At 38.6% G+C, this 26,262-nt stretch overlaps 1 protein-coding gene across 3 annotated transcripts in view; it reads right to left on the reverse strand.

Annotated features, from left to right (window-relative positions):
* Positions 1 to 26,262, reverse strand: part of INTS9 (integrator complex subunit 9) — a 124,218-nt gene that overhangs the window by 72,213 nt on the left and 25,743 nt on the right. For all 3 annotated transcript variants that reach the window (XM_060184904.1, XM_007517242.3, XM_060184903.1), the window contains exon 2: positions 5,503 to 5,630. In XM_060184904.1, coding sequence (XP_060040887.1) covers positions 5,503 to 5,567 — 65 coding nt within the window. In that variant the 5' untranslated portion in view covers positions 5,568 to 5,630. The remainder of the gene's footprint in view (positions 1 to 5,502; positions 5,631 to 26,262) is intronic.

Here is a 26,262-nt window from a genome sequence, read left to right on the forward strand (position 1 = left end):
GTGCAAGGACCCAGGTTTGAGCCCCTGGTCCCCACCTGCAGGGGAGAAGCTTCATGAGTGGTGAAGCAGGTGCTCTCTGTCTCCCTTCCTCTCTATCATCCCCTTCTCCTTAGATTTCTGGCTGTCTCTACCTAAAAAATAAAGATAACTAAAAAAAAATACAAAAACAAACAAACAAAAAAACCTGGACTCCCCACCAGATACACAAACTGGCCTTTTCAAGTACAGATGAGTGATCCAGTTAGTTGTCCTAAACAAATGATTAGAAATGGTGCACTGCTTCTCTGAAAATAATTTTTAAATATATATATTTTTATTTATTATTGACTAGAGACAGAGAGAAATTGAGAGGGGAGAGGGAGATAGTGAGGGAGAGAGACATCTGCAGCCCTGCTTCACCACTTGTGTAGCTTCTCCCCTGCAGGTGGGGACCAGGGGCTCGAACACGGATCCCTGAGCACATTAGTGCGAGCTTAACTAGGTGCACCACTGCCTAGCCCCTGAAAATAATTTTTAAAACAAAATTTTTAGGAGTTACAGCTTGAAATCTTTAAAACATCACAGCCGGTAATGAAATAATCATGGTTATTTTAGACTAAGTGCTCAAAGGAGAACATGTCCATGCTGTAACAACAGTATCAAAGGTGAAGGGCCACAGAGCCGTGTCACAAAGTTGCAAAAGACACTGACAGTAACAATGCAAATATTTGGTAACTGAGTGCTAAGGATTAATGACTAAGATATAAAAAGCTAACAAATGTTAAAGTTACCAACTAAGAAGAAAGGACTTAATACATTGCTCTTAAGGGTGACAAAGTCTAACTGTAATTTTTTTTTTTTTTTTTTTTTGTTAAATGAAGCAGAAGTCTCTCTATAGATAACTACTTTTTTTTTTTTTTTGCCTCAAATTATCACTGGGTTATCACTGGGGCTCAGCACTTGCACTATAAATCCACTGCTCCTGGAGGCCGTTTTTCCCATTTTGTTGCCCTTGTTGTTTATCCTTGTTGTTGTTATTAATATTGTTGTTACTGCTGCTGTTGTTGGATAGGACAGAAAGAAATCAAGAGAGGAGAGGAAAACGGGGGGGGGGGGGGAGAGAAAGACACCTGCAGACCTGCTTCACCGCTTGTGAAGCGATCCCCCTGCAGGTGTGGGCAGCTGGAAGCTCTAACCGGGATCCTTCACTGGTCTTTGCGCTTTGCACCATGTGTGCTTAACCTTCTGCACTAACACCCAGCCCCTAGATAACTACTTCTAATAAAAAAAACCGGAGAAGATACTAGAAAAACTATGACTACTGATGAATACATTTTTGCACCCACTATTTAAAAATAATTTCTGGGACGGGGTGGTGGTTGAGTGCACATTTTAAAATGCCTGAGGACCTGCATTCAAGCCCCCAGTTCCCACCTTCAGGGAGAAAACCTTATGAGCAGTGAAGCAGTGTTGCAGGTATTTCGTTCTCCCTATCTCCTTTTTCTTGAATTCTCTCTGTATCTAATAAAATATTAAGCAAATAATAATAATAGGGAGTCAAGCGGTAACACAGTGGGTTAAGCGCAGGTGGTGCAAAGTGCAAGGACCCGGAGTAAGGAACCCGGTTTGAGCCCCCGACTCCCCACCTGCAGGGGAGTCACTTCACAAACAGTGAAGCAGGTCTGCAGGTGTCTATCTTTCTCTCCCCCTGTCTTCCCTTCCTCTCTTGATTTCTCTGTCCTATCCAACAATAACATCAATAACAACAACAACTACGACAATAAAACAAGGGCAACAAAAGGGAATAAATAAAAAAAAATAAAAAAATAATTTCATTCAGATTTTTGCCTATTTTTCTATTGGGTTGTTTATTTTATTATTGCTGAACTGTAAATTTTGTTGCATGTTTTCTTTTTTTTTCTTTTTTTTTGGTCCCCAGGGTTACTGCTGGGGCTGGGTGCCTGCACCATGAATCCACTGCTCCTGAAGGCTATATTTTCCCCTTTTGTTGCCCTTGTTTTATCACTGTGGTTATTATTATTGTTGTTATTGATGTCATTGTTGTTGGATAGGACAGAGAGAAATGGAGAGAGGAGGGGAAAGACAGAGAGGGGGAGAGAAAGATAGACACCTGCAGACCTGCTTCACCGCCTGTGAAGCGAATCCCCTGCAGGTGGGGAGTCAGGGGCTCGAACTGGGTTCCTTACTCCGGGTCCTTGCACTTGGCACCACCTGCGCTTAACCCACTGCGCTACAGTTCGACTCCTTATTATTAGTATTTAATATTTTATTAGATACAGAGAGAATTCAGGAAAAAGGAGATAGGGAGAAAAAATACCTGTAACACTGCTTCACTGTTCAAGAACTGGGGTTCTTCTGCAGGTCCCTGGGCTTTGCGCCACCTGCGCTTAAGCCACTGCGCTACCGCCCCACTCCGTGACATGTTTTCAATCCCTTGACAAAAATGTAATGTGATTATCTTCTCCCCACTACTAAGTTGCTTTTTATCTTAGTGGAAGTTTCTTTTGATGTATAATTTTTTAAAATTTTTTATTTAGTTCTACTTGTTTATTTTTGCTTTGATTTCCCTTTTTAATGGAGCTGAATCTCCAAATATACCTCTGATGTTAGGTCTAGCAGTATTTTCCTTAAGTTATGTCCTATGTATTTAATATTGTTCATTCATATTTCACCACATACTACCCTTTGCTTTGCTTCTTGGGTCACATCTAAGAGTGAGATTATCAAGTATTTGTCCTTCTCCTTCTGGCTCTTAACTTGATTTCCTCTAGTTCCATACACATTGCAGCAACAGAAAAAAATTTCATCATTTCTTACAGTTGTGTAGTATTCCACTGTATATATACACTAAAGCACCCTTAACCACTCATCTATTGTTGGACACTTCGGTTGTTTCTAAGTGTTGACTGTTATAAATAGCACTGCCAAAAATAATGGTGTACACAGCTCTCTTCAGCTTAGTGTTTTTGTGTTCTTTTGATAGATGCCTAGTAAATGAATTGTTAGGTTATATGTTAAGTCCATTTTTAATGTTTTGATATATTTCTAAACTGCTTTAAAAAGGGGCAGGACCTATTGACATGCTCACCAACAGTTTAAAAATGTTATTTTTTGGGGGGGTTGGGCAGTAGTAGCTCAGTGGATTAAGTTCACATGCTTCCAGGATTATTGATGGGGCTCGGTGCCTGCACCACACATCCATTGCTCCTGGAGGCTACTTTTTTCCTTTTTGTTGCCCTTGTTGTTTATCGTTGTTGCCGTTATTATTATTGTTGCTTTTATTGCCGTCATTGTTGTTGGACAGGGCAGAGAGAAATCGACAGAGGATGGGAAGACAGAGCAGGGGGAGAGAAAGACAGACAGATACCTGCAGACCTGCTTTACCACTTGTGAAGCGACTCCCCTGCAGGTGGAGAGTCGGGGGCTCGAACCGGTATCCTTACTTTGGTTTTTGCACTTGGCGTCATGTGTGATTAACCCGCTGTGCTACCGCTTGACCCCTGAGTACATGCTTCTATCCTCTTTTTCTTTTCTTTTTACCACCAGGGTTATTGCTGGGGCTTGGTGCCTGCATGGCTCCACCACTCCTGGCAGCCATTTTTTTTGATAGAGAAAAAGACAGAAGGAGAGACACCTGCAGCATTGCTCTACTACTGTAAAGCTCTCTCCCTGCCGGTGAGAATTGGGGCCTTGAGCCCAAGTACTTGTGCATGGTAATGTGTGCACTCTACTGGGTGTACTGTTGTCTAGTTCTGTTTCCATTTTTAAGCAGATCATTCTCACAAGGATAAGGTGATATCTTATTTTGATTTGCATCTCTCTGAAAATCAGCAACTATTTCTTTCCACATCTATAGACCATCTTGGTGAAGAGTTTCTTCAGCTATTTTCCCCCAATTTTAATGTTTATGTGTGTGCTGATATTGGCAGAGAAGGGGAAGCTTTAGAAGGAAAAAGAGAGACACCTACAGCACTGTTGTGTACTCCCCCCAAGCAGGTAGGGACTAGGGACTTGAACTCAGGTCCTTGAGCATGGTAACATGTATGTTCTACCAAGTGCACCACAGCCTGGTTTAATAAGGTGGGTTTTTGCTGCTGTTGCTGAGTTCTGTAAATTTTTTATATGTATTTTGCTCACTAGCCCTTTGTTGGATACATGTAAGCATCTTCTCACATGCCTTAGTGTCTTTTTGCTCTGGTGAAAGCTCTACTGTGCAGAAAATTTTCAATTTAATGTAATCCCATTGGCTTACTTTCATTTTACTTTTCCTTGTTGTTGGACTCAAGTCTCTGAAGACATTTCTGAAACAGTTATCATGCAGTGTTCTGCTGACACTTTCTTCTTTGGATTTCTATGGTTTCTAGTCTAACATCTCAGTCTTTGATTCACTTTAAGTAGATCACAGTTCTTTCTTCTCCATTGTCACCATTAATATCTTCATTTCACTGAGCATCATGAGGACTAATGTTTTGAAGTCTTTAGGTGGCTTACATATCTCTGACATATTTTTTTCCTCCAGGGATTTTTGTCTTAACCTTTTTGGTAAAGGTTATCTAAGTTATTTCCTTCTGTTTCTCCCATTATGCCTCCTTGTATCTATAGTCTTCATTGGGGATCAGCTCTGTATGAAATATAATTTGGAATTCTCTCTGACCTTGTCTCTATCATCTTAGTGTGTCCCTTCTCTCAATAAACACATAAATGGCTGCTTTTTCATACTCTGGGTACTTACAATGGATCATAGAGATACAAAGTGACATTTTTAGGAGGAGACTGAGATGTATTAGATGATTTACCCAGGTTACTAAACTTTTGAGCTATTAAATCTGCTTTATGCAGTTTTTACTATCTTCCTTTTAATTTTATTATTATTTTTAAAAAATATTCCTTTTTTTACATATGGTATAACTTTTTGTAACTCGGAGTACAGTTCTTTCTAACAGCTACCGAAATATCTTATAAGCTAGGAAATCATTTTCCTAGGGTAAGTTCTGGTAAAAGTAAATACTGCTAATTATAGGTCTGGGGTAATCTATTTTGCTTTATGACATAAACCCTGGTTTCATAGATGATTCTATAATACTTACTATTGACCAGCATGAAAATGCAGATACCTATCAAAATGTGATGTCAGGCTTTGGGCTGTCTAGTCCAAACAGCTAAAGTAGTTAAATGATTCTAAAATCCAATTCTTGGGCTCATCAGTTGACCATTTATCAGCTCTTATGTGAATTAGCAAGAAAGATGAAATATACATGACCTCACTTGCACTGAGTTGCAGGAACATTTTATAGAAGCTCAGAAGTTAAAATAAAAAAGTCAATCAATAAATCAATATTAATACTTTCCCATCAACCCAGTCTAAAGAAATCATTTGATGAAGCGTATTTTTAAATGAACAGAGTATACTTAGGCTGGCACACAAATACTGGTAATCTTTATTCGTAGGTACCAGTGTTTAACAAGCCAAAAACTCATTGTCTTAGTTTAACTAGCACATACCTTTGAACCAGTGGCAGAGGAAGAAAATTGAGGGTGGAAGTCATGTCCAGTCCACAGTCCAACATAATAGTGGTTGATTTAAATTTAAGTACATTGCATGGCAAGGTTGGATGCCCAGACAGGCAATACTGAAGGAAAAAATAAAAAAGAAAGAAAACATAATTTTCATCAAAAACAGAAAAGGACTAAAAGAGCAGAGAATAATGAACTAAGCAACTGGATTTTTTTTTTTAAGTGTGTTAATTCAGTTAATTTTTTAACCAACTTTCTCCTTTTGACAGTTCTGAGCACCAGTTCCCCTTGCAATTCAAAATGCCAACATTTCACATCAAACCCATTTATTTATTCATTCATTCATTCGTTGGGGATAAAGTTATACATGTCTCTAGCAAGTAGTTTTATAGATGCCAGAGTTGCTCCAAATTGAGGCTTCCAAATACAATTTTCTATTTCACCCTTACACGGCACTTTCAAATTCCCACTGTCCTGTCACACCTAGTAGTACTACATAGACTTATGCATGTCAACACAGTTCTAAGCTGGTTTGGTTTTTTCCTCTTGCAAATAAACCAAGTGACTTTCCTCCTAAAGGAAATCCTTAGAAAAAGTATATAGACCAATCTCATTAAAGAAGGGGAAGGGGAAGAGGAAGAAGGGGAAGAAGGGGAAGAAGGAGGAGGAGGGAAAGAAGAAGGAGGAAGGTGAAGAAGGAAGGAAGGAGGAGGAGGGGGAGGAGGAAGAAGAAGGGGAAGAAGGAAGAAGAAGGAGGAGGGAGAAGGAGGAGAAGGAAAAGGAGGAGAAGGAAAAGGAGGAGGGAGAAGGAAGAAAGAGGAGGAGAAGGAAGAGGAGGAGAAGGAAAAGGAGGAGGAGGAGGAAGAAAAGAAGGAGGAGGAGGTGAAGGAGGAGGAAAGGAAGAGGAGGAAAGGAGGGGGAGGAGGATGAAAAGGAGGAGGAGGTGAAGGAGGAGGAGGAAGAAAGGAGGAGGAGCAGAAGGCTCTTCCCCAAGGCTATATGCAGATGCTAAGCTTCAACCAAGGATAAAGAAAAGCAAGATATACTTTATCAGTCATAGCTGGGGGGAGAATACAGTTCAGAACATCCTGAAGGAGTGCCACACCTGAGTGCATCAGTTCCATATTTTATGGATGAGGAGAAGAGACAGGCAAGACAGTCATGGCTCCAGAGATTCCACTCATATTTTGCGAAGTGCATTGCTTATGGGGGACAGCATATCTGCTAAGACATGCTGGCTGGCTGAGGTTCACACAACTAGTCAGAGCTTCTCCCAGCGGCAAGGTTCCTGAAGGTGCTGTCTCCAATGAGGCGCTTCATACCTTTCTATATGCTGTTCAGTCAGCAAGCACCCTGGACTCCAGTAGGGATTGTGAGGCAAATGCATGGTTATATAACTTTAATTTTAAAACAAGAAATTACCAAACAGAAAAAAAAAAAAAGACTCCATCCAAAAGTGGGGAGAGAATATGAACAGAATATTTACCAAAGAAGAGATCCAAAGGACCAACAGACTTATGAAAAAATGTTCCAAGTCATAGATTGTCAAAGAAATGCAATAAAGACAACAATGACATACTACTTCACTGTTGTGAGAAAGTCACACAGCAGAAAAGATAGCAACAACAAATGCTGGAGAGGTTGTAGTAGCAAAGGAATCCTCTTGCATTGCTGGGGAGGGGGGATGTAAATTGGCACAAGCCCTGTGAAGAGCAGTCTGGAAAACTCTCAGAAGGATAGAAGTAGACCTATCCTATGACCCTGCAATTCCTCTCCTACAGATATATCCTAAGGAATGAAATACATTCATCCAAAAAGATCTATGTGTATACCTATGTTCATAGCAGCACAATTTGCAATAGCCAAAACTTGGAAGCAACCCAGGTGTCCAACAACAGATGAGTAGATGAGTAGTTGAGAAAGTTGTGGTATATATACACAATGGAATGATAAGCTACTAAGAATGATGGATTCACCTTATTTAGTTTATCTTGGATGGAGCTTGAAAGAAACATGTTAAGTGAGATAAGCTAGCAAGGATGAATATGGGACGATCTCATTCATGGACAGAAGTTGGGAAATAAGAATGGAAAGGGGAAATACAAAGCAGAATTTGAACTGGGTTTGGTGTATTGTGCCAAAGTAAAGGACTTGGACTTGGTGGTGGTGATGGGGGGGGGGGGGGACTTTTAGGTCCTGGTGCAAAATGGCAGAGGAGGACCTCAGCTGGGGGTGAGAGTGTTTTTGTAGAAAACTGAGACATTTTACAAAGCACCAACAACTGTATTTACTACAAACCACTAACCCTAATAATCAAAATAATAATAATAAATAAATCACCCCTCAAATAAGTTAAAGCAAGAAATTAATCTGTACAATTGAAAAACAGCAGAGAATATGACCCACAATCACTTTTGCATCCTCCCTTTCTTACAACATCTGTCAGAGTTGTGATTTTTAGGGCGCATACTACTCTGAATGCCTTTATTTATTTAATGCAGTGCACATAAATAACACCATTCCTGAGTGGCTTCCTCTAATCAACTTTTTTTTTTTTGAGATAAGAAGAGACAGAGACAGAAAAGAGATAGAACATTGCATCTGCTCCATCATCCATGAGGCTCCCTTAGTGCTATGTGTGGTACTGGGTTTTGAGCCCAGGTCCTTGTACATTTTAAGTTGTGTGTTTTGTCAGGTGGACTGTTTTTGCAGCTTGAATACTGCTTTTAAAACTCAAGTTGACACAGTTTTCGTTGTGTTGTGTCTTCAACTTTATTGACTGCCAAAGCTAATATACCACCATGTGTCTAATCATTCCCTTACTGTTTAAAACATGTAGGGTTGCTTCTGGTCATTCTATTACAATCATGGCTATGGTGATCACTTTAAAGTTCTAGGCTTTTTCCATGCTGGACTATTTCTTTAAAGATTCCCAGAAGTGTCATTAACTAGGTCAAAAAAAAATATGAGTGTTTTACAACTCTTAAAATGTGCTGCCAAACTGCTCTCAAAAAAGAAGAAGCTGCATCTATCTATTTACAGTTGTCAGTAATATATTGGAAAGTCTGTTTCACTGCATATTCCCATCAGCATTATGGTCAAAACAATCTACACCAAATAGTAGCTGTTGTGAGTTATAGTTACTGAGAAGTAATTTAAGTGATCTAAACAGGAAAATCAACTACTTGATCAATGACTTTACTTTGGAGAGATTTTTTTTTGGTATATGGACTTAAAGTTTGGGTAAAGACTGTTTAGGGGGGCCGGGCAGTAGCACAGTGGGTAAAGCACACATGGTATGAAGCACAAGGACTCGCGTAAGAATCCTGGTTTGAGCCCCCGGCTCCCCACCTGCAATGGGGGGGGTTACTTCCCGGGCAGTGAAGCAGGTCTGCAGACGTCTATCTTTTTCTCCCCCTCTCTGTCTTCCTTTTTCTCTTCATTTCTCTCTGTCCTATCTAGCAACAATGATGATAAAAAGGGAACGAATTCGGAGGTTTCTGGGGTGACATGTATTTTAGAAGAGGAACTTATTTTAGAAGATGCATGACAGTGAGTAAAGTACTGAATATTGTAGCCAACACAAAGCTTCACCATGAACCTTTTCCCTAGATTCATGGGCATACAACAATGCTTTCAGGTGATTTTTTATTTCTTGTTTAGATATTTTTATTTACTCATTTAATTATTTTAGATAGAAACAGAAAGAAGTTGAGAAGGAAGGGGGAGACAGAGAAGGATAGAGACAAAGAGACAACTGCAGGCCTGCTTCACCACTCCTGAAGCTTGCCGCCTGCTGGTGGGGACCAGGGGCTTGACTCCAGCTCTTTGTGCACTGCAATGTGCGCTTCCAGCCATCAGTGTCATCACCCAGGACCTATGATTTTTATTTCTACTTAATAACCAAGCTGTGCAGAATGCTGGAAGAGGACCTACGTTGTGGGTGAGTGTGTTCTGTAGAGAACTTTCATGAGGAGATCAAAGTACCCATGACAACAACTGCACTTTAAGCCATTAACCCCCCAATAAAACTGTCAGTAACAAAAGTCCTAAATTGGTCCCTTATCCACAGTAGGGACAAAGAGTAAGGTTGTGGAAGTCGGGTGGTAGTGCAGTGTGTTAAGCGCAGGTGGTGCAAAGTGCAAGAACCGGCGTAAGGATCCCGGTTTGAGCCTCCAGGCTCCCCACCTGCAGGGGAGTTGCTTCACAAGCGGTAAAGCAGGTGTCTATCTTTCTTTCCCCGTCTTCCCCTCCTCTCTCTATTTCTCTCTGTCCTATCCAATGACACCAATAACAATGAAAAGGGCAACAAAATGGAATAAATAAATATTTTAAATATATATATATATATAGGGGCCCGGGATGTGGTGCAGTGATAAAGCTTTGGACTCTCAAGCATGAAGTCCAGAGTTCAATCCCCGGCAGCACATGTGCCAGAGTGATGTCTGATTCTTTCTCTCTCCTCCTATCTTTCTCATAAATAAAATCTTAAAATTATATATATATATAGTTCTGTTTTCGTAAAGGTCCTAGCAAAACTTCACAACAGTGAGTTTTTTTTTATAAATTAATTTTGATTTGCAACCCTCCCCAGTACCCCAATTTCAAGAGTTGGAATTTTATTTCTGAAGTCAATTTTGTGCACTGGTCATTTTTCCTCTTGTTTGTTTAAAACCCACACCTTTCCAATGCTGGATTAGTCTATACTTTGCAATATTTTCCAATAGTTTAGAATGACCAGACTTTAAGACAAAATTGCCAAGGATGGATATGGAGACATTATTAAATCTACATATTAATTTAGGGGTTGCTGATCTTCACTACTGTTAACATTTCTTTGTGCCCAGAGCAATGCACTGCTTTCTCTTTTATTAATTGTATTTTCCTTCCACTACAGTTTAAAATGTTTTATTCCTTTAGTTCAAAGCTGACTAATTCAATTGTTATTAACATAAATGCCAATCTTTGCTTTTCAATCTCTATGTAATTTCTGCTCTAGTTTTATTATATAGATTTTTAAAAAAAATTTGATTGGTTAAGTTTAAAAAATTTCTTCAGTTGAATGTGTGGCTAATTAAATGCACTCAGTCTACAGATGCGTGGACACAGTTTATAAGTTGTTCTAGTGCATCCATATCTAAATGGAATTTCCAATGTTATTTCATCTTTCAGCAGTTAACTGCTTACAAGTGTGATGTGTTGTGCACAAGCAGTTTAATTTCCACATGTACACATGGTAGTCGTCATTTATTGGTTATTGATTTCTAATTATCTTGTGGTTAGGAAATATAATTTGTATATTACTTACTAAATATTTGTTTTTGAAACTGTTCTGTAGCCATGTACACTGGAGGTGATTTTTATCTTGTTTACTGTTCCAATTATTGTATACAGAATAGATTACATTTACTTTCTTATATAGATATCCCGTGTGTCCCTACCTAGTTGGGTCTTAGGACTGAGGAACTTATGCTTTAATCTACCCAAAAATAACAGGGGAGAAGCGATTTTGTTCATCTTACAAATGAAGAAAATGGAACTATGAAGAAAATGAACTTACTATGAAACTTGGGTTTTGCCAGATTTGAGTACAGGATAGTGAGAGCCAGAGAGAACACACTTTATAGCACTACAGCATGCCATGCTGGGAATTATCTCTCACACCCTCCCCTGCCAATGATTTCACCCATGTGTACATACAAAGATACAAAATTGATGAACATACAAAACAAAATTAAAAATAAACCACCAGAAAATAACAAGAGAATTAAGGTTACCTGAAGTGAAAAGGGGAGTATTTTTATTTTCCCTCCAGGGGGTGCAGTGGGAGAAAAAGTGGTAAAATTTATTTGTAAAATTGAATAAGAATGAAAACAGATTAGAAAAAAAAAACCTTCAAGATGATATATATATATATATATATAAATTTTTAATATTTTATTTATTTTCCATTTTTGTTGCCCTTATTTTTTTTTATTATTGTTATAGTTGTTATTGATGCTGTTGTTGTTAGGACAGAGAGGAATGGAGAGAAGAGGGGAAGACAGAGGGGGAGAGAAAGACAGACACCTGCAGACCTGCTTCACCAGTTATGAAGCAACTCCACTGCAGGCGGGGGGGCCACGGGCTCGAACTGGAATCCTGATGCCAGTTCTTGCGCTTTGTGCCATGTGCGCTTAACCCGCTGCGCCACCACCCGATTCCCCAGATAATATATTTTAAAAGGCCTAACTCTGAATTGACAAGACTAAAGATTGAGTTTATAATCTAGTTATGACAAAGAGAATTTGTTAGCTGGCTAATGTAAGGTGAAACAAAGGTTCCAGTTAAATTAATATTAAAATGATTTCAGTGATCAATGATAAGTAACAATTTCCTTTCTGTTGGGTTTTCCTTTGCATTAATATGAAGGTGATAGGATTCTCTCACTGTGAACTTATAATGTATCTGCAACGAAACCAGTAATCCCTAACAAACCTGCAGGTTGAACTAACACCCAAAGTTCTTTCCTCATGTTGGGAAAAAAAAAAATCACATAATGTAATGAAGGAACTGCTTTTATAAGAGTTAGTCTTAATGAAATAAGTTGTAAAAAGCATAATTAATTTTCCCTTTTTCCTCTTTTATTTAATCAATTCACACATTCATTGTAGAGAGCTATAAGCAAAGTGAACAGGTTTAGTTTGCTTTTCTCTCTAACAGTAGAATGTAGAAATAAATGGTTGTATCTGATTCAGATACATTAAAAATAAAACTTTTAAAAACTGATGGTTTTGCTTCCTGGTACAACACTGAAAATCTATAATTGTAATTCACACATAAATAAATCTAGGGAGAACCAAATGTTAATGGATTCATAATGTTTAGGGGAAAAAAAGCCAGAAACTCTTTCAAAATATTTTATTCTACTGAGATCCGGGAGGGTGTTATAGAGGGGAGAGAGAGAGAGAGAGAGAGAGCACTCAGCTTATGGTGGTGTTGAGGATTAAACCTGGGACCTTGGAGTTTCAGGCATGGGAGTCTTTTTGCATAACCATTTTGCATAACCATTATGCTACACCTTCCAGCCCAAAACAGAAACTTCCAACTATAAATGGAAGGGCTTTCTTTAAACTGAAAAGATTTACTAACCCAATTCTAAAATAAAGTTAATGATGCAGCACATAAAACAGCTTCTTTAATGTCAAGAACACTGTATGACTGTTTAAATACAACCTATCTTGAAGAGATGTAACATGAGAAGAAAAATCAACAAGATTTAGAAAATCCAACAGAAATGAGAAAATAAGAGTGGTCTCTTTATCTTCCCCAACTCTCAGTGTCTCTCTACAATAATAAGTAAAAAATAAAATAAACAATAAAAAAGAAATAAAGTGGTCACTAAAGCTCTAAAAAGAGTCTCAGTATCACTAGGAAATGCAAAGTCAAACTAAAATGATTCAGATTGGCTAAAATAAAACCAACTGATGTGGATGTAGTAAAAATAGAATATAAAATGGTACAAAGAACTCTGAAGAATAATTTAGTGGTACCTGAATAGATGCATATCTTAAAATACACTAAACTAGCTACAGAATACTTGGCTAGGATACACATCAATTTAAGCAAAATAGTAACTTTAGAGAGAAGAGGAAAAGTGGCAACTGGGGATCTTAACTTCCAGTTTATCTCTGCTTTCTATCTTAACTCTTTTTCAGCCACCAAGTTTCATATGTTACCATGATGCCAACCGGACTTTCCTGGGGGCAAATGATCCCCACCAATGTGTCCTAGAGCCCTGCTTCCCCAAATCTGTGCCCCACTGAGGAAAGACAGAGATGGGTTGGGAGTATGGATCGACCTGTCAATGCCCATACTCAGTGGGGAAGCAATTACAGAAGCCAGACCTTCCATCTTCTGTACCCCATAACAACCCTGGGTCCATACTCCCAGAGGGATAAAGAATAGGAAAGCTATCAGGGAAGAAGATAGGATATGGAGTTCTGGTGGTGGGAACTGTGTGGAGTTGTACCCCTCTTATCCTATGGTCTTGTCAATATTTCCATTTTATAAATAAAATTTTTTTTAAAAAAGCCTAGACTGTACACCATTAATCTCCCAAAAATTAATTTTTTTTTTTATTATTTGTTGGATAGAGACAGCTAAAAATTGAGAAGAAAGGGGGTGATAGAAAGGGAGAAAGAATCAACAATGGTAGAGAATGTTCCATCCTCTGAAGGGAGGATGGACAACATACTCTATGCTACACCTGAGGAAGATGGGTCTATACTAGGAAGCATGGAATGTTTCTACTCATGACCACAGAATGTGAGCTCAGATCTAGAGGGATGTAGAGGTCACACAGGCTCCTAAGCTAATTATGGGCCCTAGATCACATCAAATTGACAGGGTCTACAGTAATATTTATACCCCTTTCCCATATTAGGGAGCTACTCTCTTCCCTGATCCAGCTTTCTGGACATTTTTCCAGCCATATCATCATCTCCCCAGACAATAATTAGGATTCACCTGCATATCAGATTTCAGGCTCAGGCAAAAAATAAAAAAATAAAAAACCAAAAACCAAACAAACAAAGCACTAGTATAGCTATAGGCCCTTTGAAATATAACTAAAATACACCTACTAGCTAGCTACAAAATGGAGGACCCCCCCCCAAGGCTTCACCTGCACTATTCCAGCCTTTAGGTCCATAATTGTCCAACAGTTTGTCTGGCTTTGTATATTAACTCTCTTTTTAGCCACCAGGTTCCAGATGCAAACAGGATGCGACCAGACTTCCCTGGACAGACAACCCCACCAATGTGCCTTGGAGCTCCACTTTCCCAGAGCCCTTCCCCACTAGGGAAAGAGACAGGATGGGAGTATGGAACGACCTGTCAATGCCCATGTTCAGCAGGGAAGCAATTACAGAAGCCAGACCTTCCACCTTCTGCATCCCATAATGATCTTGGGTCCATACTCCCAGAGGGATAAAGAGTAGGAAAGCTATCAGGGGAGGGATTGGTATATGGCGGTCTGGTGGTGGGAAATGTGCAAAGCTGTACCTCTCTTATCCTATGGTTTTGTCAATGTTTCCTTTTTTTAAAAAAATATTTTATTTATTTATTCCCTTTTGTTGCCCTTGTTTTTTTATTGTTATTATTGTTGTTGTTATTGATGTCTTCGTTGTTGGATAGGACAGAGAGAAATGGAGAGAGGAGGGGAGGACAGGGGGGAGAGAAAGACAGACACCTACAGACCTGCTTGTGAAGCAACTCCCCTGCAGGTGGGGAGCTGGGGGCTCGAACCAAATAAAAAGTTAAAAAAAAAAAAAGAAGGGGAGAGAGAGAGAGACAGACACCTGCAACACTACCTCACCACTCACAAAGTTTTCCCCATGAAGGTGGAGACCAGGGGCTTGAACACAGTTCTTGTACATTGTAACATGTGCACATAATCAGGTGCGCCATCACTCAGCCCTAAGGTCTTTTTCTCCTTGGCCGATTTCAAATTTTCAATACCATAACATTGATTATGCTCTCAATGCTGTATATATTACATCTCTTTGAGTTAGTTTATAATTGCAAGATTGCTCCTAAAAATATGAAATGCTTTACAAATTTTTTGTATGTGACGCTTGAAAAGGGTCCATACTAGTCTCTGAATTGTTCCAATTTTAGTATGTAGCTACCACAGCCAGCTCTCTTTTCTGTGTTGTTATCAGACACTTCCGCAAATGTCAGAATTATGTAACTATGCCTTTCCTACTATTGTGAAAATTTGTAGTGCTATTTTCCTTTATGACAAAAGCTTCATAGTACAAAAAAAAAATCTAAGAGATCACATTGTATACTTTTTAGTAGTATAACTAAAAATATACTAAAAAAGTATATATCTTCTAATTTCTAAGGAACTATACTCGAAAGTAAAAATAGCCCAGAAGTTTGTTTGATGAACAAAGTGAACAAAACTTACACCACTGAAGTATCAATAGAAGTGGAATAAATGATAGTGAGAAAGCTGATTCAACAAGATATGGCCTTGGAGAAAAGGAAGGAAAAAAAGATTATCAGTTTTTAGTCTCAGTTACTGGGTTTACCTTGGTTCCTTTAGCAGACTCCTTAATGTTTTTTTTTTGTCTTATGAAGTTAGACAAAACATTTCTCCAATAAGACTGAGCCAAGTTTCATGTTCTCATAAGCAAATTCCCAATGATACTATAATTATCTAATTACTAGAAATTATATATTAATATGATAGCTATATTTATTAAATATGCATATTCATGGGAACAATCAGTTCTGACAGTTGAAAAGAAATTCTAAAAATAAAAGCAGATCCTAGCTTAGAAATGGAAATTGGGAATTTCACTGTAGTGGTTACTTTACTGACAACAAATGTTTTCTAATATTTACTTTGATCCTTCCCCAAGGTGAGTAATACTAATGCTAACTCAGTTGTCAAAACCTTAAATCACATAGTAGTTGACAGACTACATTTTAACTTGTACCAGTTCAAGTTTTATATTTTATTCTTTAAATTTTTAGTGGTTTACAAGATTATAAAATTATAGGGGTAGCAGCCAGGGAGATAGTACACTGGCTAGTTTTAGACTAAGAACATGAGGTTCTGTGTTTGATCCTTGGTACTGTATGCACAAATGATGCTCTGGTTAGTGCTCCCCCATAAACAAGCAAACCCTTTTACAAATAAAATTTTTAAAAATTTACAGGGGTACAGCTCTATACCACACCCACCACCAAAACAAATGAATACCTGACATGTATTTCAATTTCATAAAATTTACATCTATAAAAGTAGACTGGCATTCTGAAATTCTTCCTAATGTCAATCAAGTATCAGCTTTTAAACTTTCATCAAAATTGAATACAATGTAAAATTCAGTTCCTTAGCTGGACTAGCAATATGTATTTTTTTCTTTTCTGTCATCAGAGTTATTACTAGGGTTTGGTGTCTGCACAATGAATCCATTACTCTCAACATCCATTATTTCTCCCCTTTTATTTTTCTTTCTTTTGATAGGACAAAGAAATTGAGAGGAAAGGGTGAAATAGAAGAAAAAGAAAAACACACGCAGCCCTGCTTTAATGCCACTAAAAGAGTAGTTTTCATCCTCCACCATACAACTGATACCTTTACGTACACTATTTCCTCTTCCTACCTGGTAACTACCATTTTAGTCATATAGTCTTAAGTCTTCATTTATTATACTTCTTTCTTAAAGAGCTCCTCTGTGTGAGTTGCTACACTTAACAAAAATGCCCTCTAAAGGTTCATCCACGTTGTCTAAATGTTAAGTTTTCATCTTTTTTTTATAGCTGGATAGTATATTACTGTGCTTATAACTTTATCCATGGGTGGGCATTTTGGTTGCTTCCAAATCTTGGAAACTCTTTTAGTGGCATTATAATGTATGTATAGATGTCCAATTACAATGCTGCATATATATACTCCATATGGCTATAAATCAATCAGTCTAGAAGCCAATGTTCTTTTAGTAATTAAAAGAAATTTCCTAGGGGTTGGGTAGTGGTACTTAGCATCATGTCACCATATGTGAGCCTTTGCTCCCAACTTGCAAGGGAGAAGCTTCATGATCAGTGAAGCAAGTATTACAAGTGTCTCTATTTCTCTCTCCTTCTCTGTTTCCCCTCCTCTCTCAAATTATCTCTGCCCTAGTAAATAAAAATAAAAGACACTATGAGTGGTGGATCTGACATGCAAGCACTGGACTGCAGTGATAACACTGATAGCAATAAAAAGAAATAAATGATGAAAAATAAAAATAGATGGACCGACCTGCCAACGCTCATGTTTAATGGAAAAGAGACATTTGAATTAGGAATACCAAAGATGACCACCTGGGACCGCAACAAGGCAAGACTATAACGACATCAGGAACCCACCAAACCACCAGTGAGTGCAAACACATGTGGCTCATAGATAGGGAGGAGCTTAAGGAGAGATCTAGCAGCTGGTAACAGTCAGACAGTTCAACAGTTGAGGCACCACCTTCAGGCTACTTTACCAACAAAAAGTCAGCTGAAGGGAGGAAAGGACTCCCCTAAGACTCACCAAATGCAGCTGTGAGTCTCCATTGCTACTGCCCCCAGAGTCTGGAGTAGCAGGGGAGAGGCTCTGTGCTAACAGCAGGAGACAGAGAACTAACCAGGAAACTCAGGAGAAGATCTACACCTTGGTGGCCTAGCATGGGGTTGTGTGGTGGGAGCCTTTCCATGTTGTTCTCCTGACGAGAACATAGTGAATAGGTGCCTCAGAACCTACAGACTATAAACGGGATTTGTTTAGAAACTCATAGGGCCCAACAGTGCTGACCAGCTTGTCAGAGAAGCTGAATTGAGCCCAGAGCTTTGGATCCTTGGGGTGTAAGAGTCTCTTTACATAACCACTGTGCTCTCTCTTCCACCCTGCTGTATCTCTTGGTCAGGAATGAGTGATTAAGCTAAGAATCCTATTTCTAGTTTAAAAGCCCTCAGGCTCCCATAGCCTACAGGGAAGAAAAAGAACAAAAGAGGTTCTAACAGCTTCTGTGCTCCAACTCAGGATTGAAATAATATTGAAACAACTGTTAATTTCCACAACTGTGAATTCTTTAAGTACCTTACTTAGACACAAGTCAATCCAGGCAAGAGTGATTAGCAATTTGAAAAGTACTGAGAGAAGGAACTCACAACATACTATATAGAATGGTTAAACCAACAAGAAGAAATATTGGAGAAATGAACCAGGACAAGAGTCCAGCAAAAAGTAACCCAAAGGTTGAACAACAAAATAGTGAGGTCAACATCCAAATGCTTGTTGAGGAAATAGTCACAGGAGTGAGTAAAGAGTTTGAAAGAACTGTCATCAGAAATGCAGAAATAACAAATGAGACTCTGGAAGAAAACACCAGTTAACTCAAGGTTATTACAGAGTTGAAAGCTGAAATAGCTGAGCTAAGAACACAACTAGCTGAACAAGCTAAAACAGTATCAGAACAGGGTAATAAAATAGATAAACTACAGAAACAGTACAGGGGAGAGAGAATAGAATAAATGAGGCTGAAGACAGAATTAGTAAGATCGAGGATGAATTAGAGACAACTAAAAAATAAATCAGAGATCTCAAAAAAGATTAAGAGATACTGAAAACAACAACAACAGAGACCTATGAGATGACTTCAAAAGAAATAATATATGCATTATTGGCTTACCAGAGGAAGAAAGAGAGGGAGGGGAAGAAACCATTCTTCAAGACATAATAACTGAGAACTTCTCTAGTCTAGACAATATCAAAGACATAAAGGTTCAAGAAGCCAAGAGGGTCACAAACAGAATTTACCCAGACATAAAGACACCAAGAAACATCATATTTAGAATGAAAAGGAATAAGGATAAAGATCCTGAAGTCTGCAAGAGAAAAACAAAGAGTCACCTACAGAGGAAAATCCATAAGATTAGCAGCAGACTTCTCTACACAAACACTACTGGCCAGAAGAGAATGGCAAGATATCTATCGAGTGCTCAATGAGAAAGGCTTTCAACCAAGAATACTATATCCTGCTAGACTGTCATTCAGACTAGATGGAGGCATAAAAACCTTCTCAGACAAGCAACAGTTGACAGAATCAACTATCACCAAGCCTGCCCTGAAAGAAGTTCTGAAACCTCTCCTATAAACAGTCAGACCACCATAAATAGGCCATCTATCAGAACACTCTAAAAACCTACAATAATGGCATTAAAATATCTTCAGTCTATGATATCAGTAAATGTCAATGGCCTGAATTCACCTATTAAAAGGCACAGAGTAGGAAGATGGATCAGAAAACACAACCCAACAACATGCTGTCTACAGGAAACCCACCTAACTCAACAAGACAAACACACACTCAAAGTGAAAGGATGGAAATCTATCATACAAGCCAATGGTCCACAAAAAAGGGCAGGAACAGCTATTCTCATATCTGACACGATAGACTTTAAAATAAATATAATTTTAAAAGAGAGGGATGGACATTACTTAATGCTCAGAGGATCAGTAAACCAAGAGGACTTAACAATTATTAACATCTATGCACCCAATGAGAAGTCATCTAAACACATCAAACATCTACTGAAAGAGCTACAGCAATATATTAACAGCAACACAGTAATAGTAGGGGACATCAACACTCCACTCTCTCAACTTGACAGATCATCCAGGCAGACATTCAATAAAGAAGTGAAAGACTTTTATACTGAAAATTATGAGGAAATAGAAAAAGACACAAAGAAGTGAAAAGATACTCCATGTTCATGGATTGGAAAAATTAACATCATTAAAATGAATATACTACCCAGAGCCATATACAAATTTAATGCTATCCCCATCAAGATCCCAACCACATTTTTTAGGAGAATAGAACAAATGCTACAAATGTTTATCTGGAATCAGAAAAGACCTAGAACTGCCAAAACAATCTTCAGAAGAAAGAACAGAACTCCTAGATCTCAAATTGTATTATAGGGCCATTGTCATCAATACTGCTTGGTACTGGAACATGAATAGCCAGACTGACCAGTGGAACAGAATTGAGAGCCCAGAAGTAAGCCCCCACACCTATGGACATCTAATCTTTGCAAAAGGTGCCCAGACTATTAACTGGGGAAAGATGACTCTGTTCAACAAATGGTGTTGGAAAAAATGGGTAGAAACATACAGAAGAATGAAACTGAACCACTATATTTCACCAAATACAAAAGTGAATTCCAAATGGATCAAGGACTTGGATGTTAGACCAGAAAAATATCAGATACTTAGAGGAAAATATTGGCAGAACTCTTTTGCATAAATTTTAAAGACACCTTCAATGAAATGAATCCAATTACAAAGAAGACTAAGGCAAATATAAACTTATGGGACTACATCAAATTAAAAAGCTTCAGCACAGCAAAAGAAAGACAGAGAGCCAAAACAAAGAGACCCTTCATAGAATGGGAGAAGATCTTTACATTCCATACATCAGACAAGAGTTTAATAACCAAAATATATAAAGAGCTTGCCAAACTCAACAATAAGAAAACAAATAACCCCAACCAAAAATGGGGAGAGGACATGGACAGAATATTCCCAGCAGAAGAGATCCAAAAGGCTGAGAAACACATGAAAAAATGCTCCACATCTTTGACTGTCAGAGAAATGCAAATAAAGACAACAATGAGATACCACTTCACTCCTGTGAGAATGTCCTACATCAGAAAATGTAGCAGCAACAAATGCTGGAGAGGTTGTGGGGTCCAAGGAACCCTCTAGCACTGCTGGTGGGAATGTCAATTGGTCTAACCCCTGTGGAGAGCAGTCTGGAGAACCCTCAGAAGGCTAGAAATGGAACTACCCCAAGATCCTGCAATTCATCTCCTGGGGATATATCCTAAGGCACTGAACACACCCATCTAAAAAGATTTGTGTATACCTATGTTTTTAGCAGCACAGTTTGTAATAGCCAAAACCTGGAAGCAACCCAGATGTCCAACAACAGATGAGTGGCTGAGCAAGTTGTGGTATATATACACAGTGGAATACTACTCAGCTATTAAAAATGGTAACTTCACCATTTTCAGCCCATCTTGGATGGAGCTTGAAGAAATCATGTTAAGTGAAATAAGTGAGAAAGAGAAGGATGAATATGACATGATCTCACTCTCAGGCAGAAGTTGAAAAACAAGATTAGAAGAGAAAACACAGGTAGAACCTGAACTGGAGTTGGCGTATTGCACCATAGTAAATGACTCTGGGGTGGCGTGGGGGGAGTACAGGTCCAAAAAAGATGACAGAGAACCTAGTGGGGGTTGTATTGTTACATGGAAAACTGAGAAATGTTATGCATGTACAAATTATTGTATTTACTGTTGAATGTAAAACATTAATCCTCCAATAAAGAAATTTTAAAAAATAAAAAGTTCCCTGAAAGAAAGAACTATGGAATTTATAAACTGCACTTAAATAAAAATTTAAAACTTATGTTATTTATTTCATTTTAATGAGAGATTAATGGTTTACAGTATAATTGTTGATACATGTGTACAAATTCTCATCTCCCTGTGATAGGTATCTGCAGAATACGTTCACTCCCACCTTGGGTCCTTTTCCACTGTCATGAATGAAGACCCAACACCCTTTCCACCCCACCTGCCCCCTTCCCTAGTCTTTTGCTTTGTTACAATACACCACAGCCAGTCCAAGTATCGTTTTGTGTTTTCCCCTTCTATCCTTGGCTCAAGTAAAATTTAATCAAGTCATGGGCCCCTTGGAATATACCTAAAAGAGACTTACTAGCATTTTCCAAACTGGAGACCCAAATCTCATCTGCTATAGTTTTACATTTAGATTCCTGATTATTAAACAATTTGTTCTGCTTTATATCTTAATGCTTTTTTCAGCCACCAAGTTGCAGATGTTACCATGATGCCAACTTAACTTCCCTGGACAAATGACCTTGCCAATGTAGCCTGGAATCCCACCACTGCAGACCCCTGCCCCACTAGGGAAAGATAAAAACAGGGTAGGAGTATGGATCAACCTGCCAATGCTCATGTCCGGCAGATAAGCAGTTACAGAAGCCAGACCTTCCACCTTCTGCACCCCATAATGACCTGAATCCATGCTCCCAGAGGGATAAAGAACAGGAAAGTTTCCAATGGAGGGGATGGTATATGGAACTCTGGTGGTGGGAAGTGTGTGGAATTGTTCCCCTCTTATCCTGTGATTTTGTTGATCATTATTAAATCAATTCAAAAAAAAAAAAGGAAAACTTGTGTTCCTTAAAAGACACTTGAGAACATGAAAGGTAATTTACAGACTGAATGAATATATTTGCAAAACACATTATCTGATAAAGCACTGGAACCCACAGAATAAATTCTTATTATGCAATAAGGGAGCAAACAATGCCTCTCCCCCAAATAGAAAGGTTACTTTAACAGACACTCAATGAAAAAGACATATGCACAGCAAATGAAAAGATGCTGAAAAGTCCTTAGAGAAATCAAACTTAAACCACAGTAAGACACCACTTAGCTCTTACTAGAAGGGTAAAGATGAGAGAATGACAAGTGCTGGCAAGGATGTAGAATAACTGGAGATCTTTTCACTAGCAGGATAATACTTCTGAGACACAACTTGTATGGGTCAGTAGTTCATGTCTTTTTATTAGTCAGAAGTATTCCATTGTGTAGATGTACCATAATTTACTTACGACGGGTGTTTGGGTATTTCCAGTGTGCGATAATAATGAAGTAAGCTGCTATTAATACTCACATATAGGTTCTGTAGGGGCAATTTCATTTCCCTTTGGTAAATACTTAAGAGTCAGATTTCTGGGTTCCATATGCTTAACTTTGCAAGAAAATGTATATTTTCAAGACAACTAATTTCATCTGTTCTATTCCTACCTTTGGGTTCCTGTTTATTTGTACTGCTTTACATCTTACTTTCAACCACTAAGTTGCAGACGCTACTGTGATTATATCCTGACTTCCCTGGACAGATGACCTCAACAATGTGTCCCAAAGTCTCACTTCCCCAGAGCCCTACACCACTAGGGAAAGACAGAAACAGGCTGTGGGTATGGATCCACCTGCCAAGGGCCTAGTCCAGCAGAGAAGCAATTACAGAAGCCAGACCTTCCACCCTAAAAATTTTTGGTTCATCTTCCCAGAGGGATAAAGAATAGGGAAGCTTCCAATGGAGGGGATGGGACACAGAGCTCTGGTGGTGGGAACTGTATAGAATTATACCTCTGTTATCTTACAATTTTGTTAATCATTATTAAATCACTAATAAAACATTTAAAAAATAAATAGAATTGATATATTTTAAAAAGTAATATCACTTGTAAATGGGAGAAATACTGCTTTTTACAGCAGAAAACTGTCCAAATAACTGGAATGAAATCTTTCTCTGCCACACACATAAGCAAAACTCATCATTGCCGGTATAAAATATTCATTGAATAGTGTGAATTATTTCCAAAATCTCTCTGCTTTGTAAGATCTGAAAGATAGCATTTGAAATTGAGTAAACTGTAAGTTAAAGAAAGTAGGCAGATTTCAAAAAGTGGAGGAGACTTAAAATCATGTAACTTTGAGATACTTCTGACTTAGATCATTCTACTCAGTTTAAAAGTTTTTAAGTTAAAATTGCAAAAAAAAAAAAGAAATGTTTTTATAGGTGAGATTTTATTTTAATTTTCTTCTTTTATTATTTATTTTCCCTTTTGTTACCCTTGTTTTTCTTTTTTGTTATTGTTGTTGTAGTTATTATTGTTGTTGATGATGTCATCATTGTTTGATAGGACAGAGTGAAATGGAGAGAGGAGGGGAAGACAGAGAGGGGGAGAGAAAGAGAGACACCTGCAGACCTGCTTCACTGCCTGTGAAGGGACTCCCCCGCAGGTGGGGAGCTGGGGGCTCAAACCGGGATACTTAAGCTGGTCCTTTTGCTTTGTGCCACCTGCGCTTAACCCGCTGTGCTACTGCCTGACCCCCTTTATTTAAAATTTTTAAAGTATCTTTATTTATTTACTGGGGAAAGACAGCCAGAAATTGAGGGGGAAAGGGGAGATAGAGAAGGAGAGAGACAAAGAGACACCTGCAAACCTGCTTCACTACTTGTTAAGCTTCTTACCTGGAGGTGGGACCTGAGATCTTAGACCTAGCCCTTGTGTTTTGTAACATGTGCTCAACTAGGTAGGCTATAGCCTGGCCACCCTAGGCAAAATTTTATATAAGTATAACTTAAAGAAACTGAGTTGGATCTTATTGCCAGGGTATATATTACAGTATCCAGCACCTCATTTGTCCTAGGCATAAAGTATAATTCTTTTTTTAAAAAATATTTATTTATTTATGTATTTATTCCATTTTGTTGCCCTTGCAGTTATTATTGTTGTTGTTATTGATGTGGTCGTTGGATAGGACAGAGAGAAATGGAGAGAGGAGGGGAAGACAGAGAAGGGGAGAGAAAGACACCTGCAGACCTGCTTCACCGCCTGTGAAGTGACTCCTCTGTAGGTGGGGAGCCGGAAGCTCGAACTGGGATCCTTAAGCTGGTCCTTGCACTTCGTGCCACATTCACTTAACCCACTGCACTACCGCCCAACTCCCATAAAGTATAATTCTAAGTTTGCCTTTATATTAGCATCAGTCTAAGCAAATCAAATTTCTCTAACTGACAAAAGAGGCTTTAAAGTGTGTGTGTGTGTGTTCCCTCAAGGGCTTCACTGCTCTGGGATGACTATTTCAGAGAGAGAGATATAAAGGGTGAAAGAGAAAAAGACATAGCACCAAATCTTCCTTCACTGGGCAAGTGGGAGCTGGATTTGAACCTGGGTGACGTACATGGCAAAGCAGTCTACTCATCAAGTGAGCTATTATGCTGGTCCTTAAATAAACTAGATGACATTAAAATTTCTTCCAGTTTATACTCTCTCCTTTTACAAATGACTTTCTGGAAGATCTAAGTAATTATACAATGTATGGACTGGAAGAGATTTTTAAGGTCAGCTAGTTCAAATACCACTAAGCCTTGATATATGGTCCCAAGGAATGAACTCCAAGGACTCTTACATGTGCAATACTACAGAGCCGGGCCCCAACCCCAACCCAATTTTAGTCTTTAATTTTATTTTTTGGAAATAGAGGGAAAGAAAATCTCCACCATCCATAGGATTCCACTGGTTCTGTCCATGGTGCTCCCATACAAGCAACTGAACCCATAGCCTTATCCACATGTTAAGTCATGTGTTCTGCCTTGAGTTAGCTCCCACATCCTTCATTCACATACCATCTAAAAAGGGCCTCATGATTACAAGGCAACTTTTCTACCATGGAGTTACCTCTGCAGTCTCTCAAACACTACTCTTATCTTTATTTTTTAAAGATTTATTTATTAATGAGAAAGGAGAGAGTATGTGTGAGCCATAGCATTACTCTGGCACACGTGATATTGGCAATTGAATGCAAGGCCTTACACTTGAGAATTCAATACTTCACCTCTGCACCACATCCTGGGCCACTCAAACACCATTTTTAAAATGAGGAAGCTAATTATTTCTAGGGTCCATGAAGTTTGCTTTGCACCAACACACCTGATGTACACATTTATTGCAACCACTGTCACTCATTTGATGACACACCATGCCTCATCAGGGTGTCTAAGAGTCTCAGGCTGGTAGGGGATGTGAGCACACACTACTGAGAATACCCACACCTTAGAGTCTATCACCCTGAATTAAACTAACTTCCACTGAGTCAAATTTGCTGATTAAGAAATATTACCCTGCTAGAAATTTGAGGCCAGGCCCTCCAACACCCAGAGATTTCTATAAATACATTTCTATTTTATTTGGTAATCTTTCACTCTTCTGTATCTTGGTTCTATCTTGCAGAGAGCTGTTAGATGTGTCAATCATACTCACTGTCACACTGACTCCACAGCTGGATAAAAGAGGGATAATTTTCCACTTGAGTAGAAAATCTGCAGCATGCATGGTGAACACAGAGAAGCCACTTTCTGGCTGGGTATCACACACAGCTGGGTAATTGATACTCAGGGCTGATGCCTGGTGCTTATCTTATCCTCTGACTAGGCTTTTCAGGAAAATGAGTAAAGAAGCAACTGGAGGTCATAGAAAGCAAAACCACTTCAAAGATGCTCAAGAAGGGTAGAATATTAATGGTAAACAGCAAGAAGTAAAGGGGTTTACT

The sequence above is a fragment of the Erinaceus europaeus genome, chromosome 2 (assembly GCF_950295315.1).
Source record: "Erinaceus europaeus chromosome 2, mEriEur2.1, whole genome shotgun sequence".
Lineage (NCBI taxonomy): Eukaryota > Metazoa > Chordata > Mammalia > Eulipotyphla > Erinaceidae > Erinaceus > Erinaceus europaeus.